The 9,600-nt window shown below is 33.6% G+C and overlaps 1 protein-coding gene across 1 annotated transcript; it reads left to right on the plus strand.

Annotated features, from left to right (window-relative positions):
- Positions 1-1,572: 1,572 nt before the first annotated feature.
- On the plus strand, positions 1,573-6,180 carry LOC134692778 (G-protein coupled receptor 157-like). Its single transcript, XM_063553306.1, has 3 exons — positions 1,573-2,380; positions 3,748-3,953; positions 5,396-6,180. The coding sequence occupies exons 1-3, from the start codon at positions 1,888-1,890 to the stop codon at positions 5,741-5,743; spliced, it is 1,047 nt and encodes a 348-aa protein (XP_063409376.1). The 5' UTR covers positions 1,573-1,887; the 3' UTR covers positions 5,744-6,180.
- Positions 6,181-9,600: the final 3,420 nt, after the last annotated feature.

Below are 9,600 nucleotides of genomic sequence, written 5' to 3' on the forward strand. Positions count from 1 at the left end.
AACAATTAATCCAGTCATGTATTGTATAAAAGCACTTAATCATCAAACAGAACCCATAAAGTTTTTTCCCCTCTCATTACCATGATTACGAATATAAAATATATGGGAAAAGGAAGAGGAAGAAACCTTGATAGTTACCACATAATAAGTACCAGTACTGTCTTCAAATGTTCCGGGTTATTTGATAAGAAACTAGAGAAGATCACCTTGGTCTATTGTTTTGTTTTGCCGAGTCGTTTTAGGAGATGATTTTTGTAAAATGGAACGACGACGGGCGACGACAGCGGACACTTAGTGATGAGGAAAGCTCATGTTCGGGCCAATGAAAAATTTCGATCAATCATATCTATGATGGTATTACATTTTATCAAGTCTAGTGTACATCCGTAACAGAAGTTACAGATTCCGAAGTATAATACTGTGAAAATAAAATTGGCTGTACTTCTTTATTTTGTCTACTGTTGAAGATTGAATAATGCCCTCAAGATGTCGTTTGTTTTTCTTTGTCGTTATGTTGTGTTCTTCTTGACATGCATGTCATTTATCTAGATATGGAAAGTATTATAAATGTTTGAACCCTACAAAACATGTACATGTGTAAATAAATAAATTCAGTAGTTTATTATTTATTGATATTGACCATCGATTGAAGACGACTAAAATCAATCGGACGTAGTTTTGGCAATACATGACTTCATATTGGACGTCTATTAGAGTTTCAAAATATTGGACGTCGATTTGAGAATGTGACGTCAGATTTGGACGTTGATTTCAAGAAACAGACGTCGATTTGAGGCGTGGCGTCGATATGAGTCTAACATATATGGCATGCAAAAAAATTAAATAGGAGAAATTTAATAATGAATTCAAGGAAAAAAGACTATATTCCTTAACCGACTATAGCCAAATTAATAACTTCGTACTTGAGTTAGCTCTTTATTATTGTTTATTCGAGTGTCATTGGTGATTCTTTTACATGCCAGTTAATGACACCGGGTCTTGGCCAGATCTTTGGCTTTTTCAGGAGTTTGTACATCATTTCACATACCTACGTCAGTAAAACGATGAGTCCTTCTGACATTTTCACATCCCTACCACCATGCAAGAACGAAGTTGAGAAGTATTGATGACCCAAAATGTTCGTCTCGAATATCGATGGTTTGGGTTTAAATACCTTTCAGGTCAAACCGAACTAACTTTACTCTTATTGTAGCTGTACCTCACCACTGTTTTAGGAGAAATAGTGTTCTGAGTAGGAACAATGTTTCTGGGTATGGAGACGTCTTTTATGCGGTCTGGTACCTTGAGAACTAACACACTAAAAGGCCCATTCAACGTGTAGATATAGTACAAAGCAGTGTTTAAATTCATATAACATCATCATGTTAGAGTCATGTGTATACGTTTAATTTGCCACTGGACATTAAACAGCAATAAATCCATCCAACGTTAACCAAACGTCAAACCCAGGTGGTCACAGTTAAACGATTTGGAACAAGAGACATATTTGCACTGAAATAGCCTTGTGTATAGTGTACCACTTAACGCCAGGCACTTGAGTATTTAGAAAAATGTATTTCCTTAAATTGTCCTATGACATGTATGATTAAAATAGGTTATATTTACATTCAGATTTATCTTTTGACCTTCAAGCGAGTGGATACACTTACATTAATGATTTCAAATATATAACGTCAACGATATGTTAGCTATAAATAAACTGGATTTTTACGTAGTATAAATTTTCTAACTTTATCTAAGTTTGTGTGCAATATTGAGATTTCGTGTTATTGAATATTTGCCGCAATATATGAAATATAATCACGTGACAAAAGTGTTCAAAGCAGACGAAAAATCAGCTATAGTACTCTTAAGAAAGAGTGAATTATGGAGAACGTGACAATTAATACTACGTCTCTGCCAATATCCAACGAAACAGAACATATAAATCTCTTGTCGGTATTTGCTGCGGATATTACTTTAACCATCATTGCTTGCACATTGTCATTTTTAGGATCCATATTTATTTTTAGTGCTTATTGCGTCGTTGACAGTTTACGACCTGAAAATGAAACGAGACGACTGCTTATATATTTAACTGTTTCAGATTTAGTAGTTGCCATTGGAAACTTCATTGGAACTATAAGATTTATTATTATTTACGACAATAAACCGTTTTATGCTAATTCGGGCGAAGAATTGGCGAGTGATAGCGTTTGTGTTGTTCAAAGTTTCATTTCAGCAACAGGATCTATGTGGTCATTTTGTTGGAACACAGCAATTGCCATACATCTATGTGTTGCCTTGGTTTATCGTAGAAATGGCACATGGTCGCGGAAGGTGAAAATATTCTGTCATTCAGTGTGTTGGCTTCTTCCTCGTAAGTATATATCAACCGCCTTGGTGGTCACGTGATAGCATGATTTCGTCAGGTTTGGAATGTCGTTGGCACGATCCGCTTCTGCTTCTTTTTTGATGCAAGTTGCATATAGGAGTACGAGCAAAGACTGGCCGATACATCATCATATGGGGACGAAGTCCCCAATTACGGTACAAAAATAAAAAAAAATAAAAAAAAAAAAAAAATTGGGAAAATTTCCCGAATTTTTCATTGTACTAATGAACTCAAAATCGTTAACTTTTTTTTTCAGATCTACTTCCTGTTCCGGTTTTCCCCGCATTTGCGCAGATATCTGTCTTGTTTGCATGAGACTTTGAAAACAATTTATATTTATCAGTCTAGTAAAATATAAGATTGGATCTCAATACAAATTCAATTTTAATAATTGTTTGATATGAAAAAACGTTACCTGATGAAAGCGTTTCGTTTGTTTACATCGAATATGACGTCATAACTTAAAGAACGTCACAGCTAATTCCCTAACAACAGAAACAAAATCGGGAACGTTACGTACGGTATTTCGGTTTCTTTTATCAACATAATTGAATTAAAAAAAATACATACATACTTCGTCCCCATTCACAGGTTATGCCTGCCTCATAATAATTAACAACGTGTTTGCTGGTGTAAAACTCTCCCAATACTTGGGCAGTTGTGTAACAGTACATAATAAATATAAAAATCAGATGGAAACGGCTTTAACTAAGATAGATTCAAAGCAGAAAATATCTAACACAAACACAGACCAGACAAAGCAAAATATTCATACATCCACACAAATATTTATTTTGTCGGTAGATATAAGGTGGTATATAAATAAAGGCAACAGTAGTATACCGCTGTTCAAAACTCATAAATCCATGAACAAAAAACAAAATAGGGGTAACAAACTAAAACCGAGGGAAACGCATTAAATATAAGAGGAGAGCAACGACACAACACCGAAACGGACCAATCATCAAACAAAACACCACGAGAATAACAAATATAACATGAAAACCAAATACATGAATTTGGGATAGACAAGTATAAGTATAAGTGCCGTTGAGACAATTATCACCCAAGTCACAATTTGTAAAGGTAAGCAGGTTTTAGTCATTGTACGGTCTTCAACGGATTCATTTATAACAATTCTTCATTAAGCAGTAGTTACTTTTTAAATTATAGTTTATATACATGTAACAGCCACAAAAGAATCAGAAAATTTAGGTAAAGACTCATATATCATAATCATCAGGATCATTACATTGGCTAAAGACGGTTTCTTAAATACCTTTATTTATTTTCATGAATTCAATTAATATGACTATTCCTTTTTTAAACATTAGTAGGTTTTTAAATTGTAGTTTCCGTAGCAATAGCGGCTGCCAAATGTGAAGTTTTAGGTGAAGATTTTGCTCAAGTAACTGGTATATGGTGTTGGATTAAGTCTTCATTGTCAAGGAGCGACCGGATATTATGGATGATAATTTCCGGTAAAGGATGGGAGTTAGTTTCGTATTTTGTGACGTGTATAATGTTTCTATATCTGAAAGGATACATGTGGCGCCAGGTATGCATAATAAACAGTTAACGAAATTCATTAGCGAACCAAATGCTGTTCCAGTGGTTGGAATCCACCTATTGACGCTTTTAATTAGGTAACGTTTCATTTGTTCTTGGGGTTCAAACTCCATATTCAAATTGGCTGCATCCGCACCTGAAATTTTCCCGTCAACTTATTCGATTTTAAATTATTGATATGTAACCCTTTCATTTGGGGGAATAAGTGTAGCTATTGATAATCGTATTAGATATATCAACTATTTTTTCAATGATGAATGCCTTATTCGCATTAACAATTTTCGTACATTGAATCGAGGAAGGAAGCATGTACCAGAGAATTGGTCAACATTCACAAACATACGCAAACGAACACAAACTGAAACAATGAAAAATGTCTAATAGAAAAATGTCCGATAGTTAAACCAAACCTCTTTTTTGTTGGCAACAAATATTTACCGACATGTCAAAATGACCACAAATTGTTGAGATATTAAAGCTGCCTTTCAGAGGTTTTTGTATAATAAATCAGCTTAAAAGAGGGACGAAAGATACCAAAGGGACAGTCATACTCATAAATCTAAAACAAACTGACAACGCCATGGCTAAAAATGAAAAAGACAAACAGAAAAACAATAGTACACATGACACAACATAGAAAACTAAAGAATAAACAACACGAACCCCACCAAAAACTAGGGGTGATCTCAGGTGCTCCGGAAGGGTAAGCAGATCCTGCTCCACATGCGGCACCCGTCGTGTTGCTTATGTGATTACAAATCCGGTAAATAGTCTGATTCGGTAGGTCAAATTCATGAAAGGGAATTGTAGTTACGACGTAAGGAACATATCCGATATTATTTTGTGAAACGGTTATTCCATAACGGTCAACCAACTCGTGATGGCGTCCGTAAAATTTACGAAGGGATGATTTCATCTTCACCATTTGTTAAAAGTTGCATTCGATATTTTGTTAGGCTGTAAAAACATCTGTTTATATAAAACTCTTAAAGCTGACATGTGGTATGAGCTTTGCTCACCATTGACGGCCGTATGGTAACCTATAGCTGTTAATTTCTGTGTCATTTTGGTCTTTTGTGAAGAGTTGTCTCATTTGCAAACATACCACAACTTGTTATAATAAACACAGCAAATTTATATTGATTGATTGATTGATAGTTGCTTAACGTCCAGTGAATTTTGTATTGCAATGTTCCTGTACTTTAAATTAACCACGATGTTATGTAAACTATTACTATAATCAAAATGCTAAAGGTCATGACTTGGAATACTTGTTTGTATGGCTTATCAAACCAAGGTGTTCCGATTAAAAGTGTCTAACTGAATACAGTAATTTTTTTTTATTTGATCTGGATATTATCTCTTTCTTTAAAGTTATTTCGGAATTTATATTTTTTTCAATATACATATACTATTAATTTTATATTTCAGAGAACAAGATTTAACCAACGTCGATTTAACGACGTATCTCTTCGACTGAGAGCTGAAGACGAAAACTACCTTTACTTGTGGTTGATCGGGTATCTTCTCAGGATATGGGGGACGCTGCGCTTCTTTTTATATGTGTCAGGAAATTCTTCGAATGATAAACCTTACACGGACATAAATTTTGCCCTAGTGCATCTAGAAAGCTTTGGTGACAGTTCGAAGGCATTTTTTACATTTATTTTATTTTGCATTGCTGACAAAACAACTAGACAAATTCTAATGAACAAAATATGCCATAGAAGGCGTGGCTATGAGGAAATTTTACAAAGCTTAAATGCGGAACCAAGATAATGCGGATAACAGTTTTAATTAATCCTTGTAAACACCATTTTACATGGAAAAAGACAGGTAGAAACATTAATAAAATTAAACATAATATTTGTTTAGAGATAATAGATTATGCCATCTATGTTACTCAACTGACATTGGTGAAGAATACCACTACATTATGACTTGTAAAGCACCCAAAACAAAATTGTTATGTAATTACTTTCGGAAAAATCTAAATACATACACATTTTATGTTTTATTCAATTCTACAAATACTGTACTATTAGAAGTTGTGTACATTTATTAAAATGAGAAATGTGAAAGTATGTCCTCCTTGTTTAACTATGAAACTTACATGTAGGATCTCACACATGCATGTAGTTATTTTTTTAAGGATATATATATGTACCATTCTCTGAAACTTTGTATTTAGTTCATGACAATAAAATTCAGCATCATACTCGTTAAAAGTGTGATTAAATAGTCTTGATGGTAGGCAGCTTGATCAGCTGTTTTCACACGATTGAGTTAATTTGGTATAATTTTACGTCACTGATGAGTCTTATGTAGACGAAACACGCGTCTGACGTATTGAATTATAAGTCTGATACCTTTGATAACTATTTAAACCACTTGGGCGGTGTCACTTCTGGTGGATGTATCGTCCCCTAATGAATCACCAGCCCAGTAGTCAGCAATTCATGTTGACATGCATATCGATTATATGGTCATTTTATGAATTTCCTGTTTACAAAATTATGAATTGTTCGAATTACTAAGGATTTTCTTAACCCAGACATAGATTACCAAAGCCGTATTTGGCATACATTTTTGGAATTTTGGGTCTTCAATTCTCTTCAACCTAGTTCTTGTTTGACTTTATAACTATTTTAATGTGAGCGTTACTGAAGAGTCTTATGTAGACAAAACACGCGTCTGGCGCATCAAATTATAAGTCTGATACCTTTGATAACTATTTACTTTGTTTAATGCGTTGATTACCTGAAATGTGTTTATTCAGGGATCATTTAGTGTAGGTAAAAAATCCGGGATCCTTTGATTATACAGAATCACTATACATAAACAAAGTAAACATAATCCTACTACATGAAAGAATTCTTGGTATTTGCTTGTTTTTTCCAAAACTTTATAAGTGCGAATCGAGAAAACCGTTTCTAATGTGATGACTTATATTTTCTATTGTCAACGAGAGGCATTGTCGGAAAATATCAGTCGAGTTTTTACATTTGTTCAAACAAAAGAAGTTTTGGTAATGTACTGTTTTTCCTTTTAAATGGAGACTATTTAACAGGACAAATATCTATAAACTTGCCATGCAATGTGTACATCCAATCCAAAGCCTGTGTTTTTGTACGAGAAAATATGCATATGGGTTGACGCAATTTGAACTTGTTGCAAGATATACCATTATTAGATATACACATATCAAGACAATCATGTTGCAAAGACAATGTGGTGTACGTTGAAAATTTTCGATTGCTTTCTACATGATATTAAGGGGGTATTGCGGAATTCAATAGTGGATTCTATAACTATTCTAACTAATTATTTGGTTGTATAGTTTTGTCAATATTCAAACCGTTTGCTATTTATCGATTGAATTGTTTCACATGTTGTCACCATGGAGCTTATAATAACTGACTATACTGTATAGGTTTCAGGTCATTGGTGAAATCTGCTTCATTTGGGACCTTTGGACAGTTGCCACATTTAAACTAGAAATATATCACTTTAAAATTGAGAACAGAAAATGTAAAGGTGTTAACAAAACCCCACACCAAACAACCAAAGAACACAAAACAGTCACAAGCTACCAATGGGTCTTTAACACATCGAGGACATCTGCAGCCAAAGAAGTGTTTCAGCTGATCCTCTACAAAGAAAATCATGATAGGAAATTCAAGCCCGTGAATATCGTATCAAATGGAACATATATATTTCGTATGCAAGCGCTGCTGCAATGTTGTTACACAGAAACGGAAAATTCACAATCGGAAAGGTGAAAACAAAGGAAAGTTTTGTTTTCAACCGACACTCCGTGTCAATTTCTAGATGTAAGTCAAAATAGTAGACAGGCTATACTGTTTCTGTTGTATCCTCTATCTCCATATCAATGGGATAGATGCGTTTAACATAGTCACCACATTTTTGAATTCTTTTTTAAGAGAACATCATATTAATAGCGGAAAGTAAAGTTAAAGAATATTGCTAACTTCTTATCGTTCTTCCTAAAAAAGTTCCTGTTTGAGGTCACCCTCATATTAATATTCAGCCTCTATACAATCATGACGTTATTTGGAAAATCAAGAATTAAAACATTATATTGTCATCTGCTTGACCACAATATATATTTTTTTCTCATAAATTTGTGAAGGAAAAAAAACATGGATCCCCCTTTTAAATGGTCAATCCCTCAGTGTGCTAATATGACTAGTCATGTACTAGAATTCTATCAACAAAATATAGTTTTTAATGCTAATGTAAATATTATAATGGAAAGAGACAGAACATATGTCGATGAAACAAAAAAGTCAAATCTGATTGAAATTTTGAGTGGCTGTGAATTCATAGGTCATTCACGAGTGATTATATTCATAAAAAAAGTGACCAATAATTCACATTTTGTGTATTTACCTTAACACCTCATTATAGACTGAACATATTTTCATCTGATCTGGGAAAATCAGTAGGTTTGTCAATTTTTTTTTTGTATAACTTTCTTTGTCATTATTTATTCCAGTTAGCCTATGTAGAAACTAATTATTTAAAGAAAAAGTAACAAGATTTTCCATTGGCATAGAAAAAATCAACAAAAAGACTCCAATATACTAAATAGAAATTTTCAAAACATATCACTGAACAAAACGAACCGTATCGAAAAAAGTAAAATCACAAAAATACAGAACACCGTGGAAAATTCAAAACGAAAAGTCCCTTATCAAAAGACAAAATCAAGATACGTGAACAAAACAGACATAATCGGTAAAATAGTCAAAATAAGGTTACAACGGTCATCACCGTGTAAAATCTTAAGATAAACAAATATTTACAAAAAATCACAAAAAGCATCTATCGAATTAAAAAAAACTACCGAATACCAGGTGATCTCAATCGAATTGTGAAATAGAGGCAATAGTCGTAGGTAACTAAATGCACATGTAATACTTTACCTGGAAAAACACCAGTTTGGAAGACGATAATTCAGCTGTCAAATGTCTACTTAAGAGTTTGAAATATGATCAGAGGATGTTGAAACTCAAATATCGGCTTACAAGTACCTGGCTACGTCAATTAATATTTTTGTCCATCTGATGAGTTAAGTCTTTTTCAACTGATTTTTATAGTTCGTTCTTATGTTGTACTGTTATACCACTGTGCCAGTTTAAGTGGAGGGTTGGGATCCAACGTACAAGTTTAACCCCGCTTCATTATTTATGTATGTGCCTGTCCCAAGTCAGGAACCTGTAATTCAGGGGTTGTCGTTTTTTCATGTGTTAAATATTTGTTTTTCGTTTATTTATTTTTTTATATAGATAAGGCCGTTAGTTTTCTCGTTTGAATAGTTCTACATTGTCATATCGGAGCGTGTTATAGCTGACTTTGCGGTATGGGCTTTGCTCGTTGTTGCTCATTGTTGAAGGCCGTACGGTGACCTATAATTGTTAATGTCTGTCTCATTTTGGTTTCTTGTGTCTCATTGGCAATCATACCACATCTTCTCTTTTTTATATTAACCAAAATTGTGTTTGGTTACTTGTGTTTTAAAATAACTGACAATTGCACATAACTTTTGCTTTCATTATCGGAATGTAAAATATATATTTGATTGACCGAAAACATAACATTTTTACATTCAT

This window comes from Mytilus trossulus, chromosome 12, assembly GCF_036588685.1.
Source record: "Mytilus trossulus isolate FHL-02 chromosome 12, PNRI_Mtr1.1.1.hap1, whole genome shotgun sequence".
NCBI lineage: Eukaryota > Metazoa > Mollusca > Bivalvia > Mytilida > Mytilidae > Mytilus > Mytilus trossulus.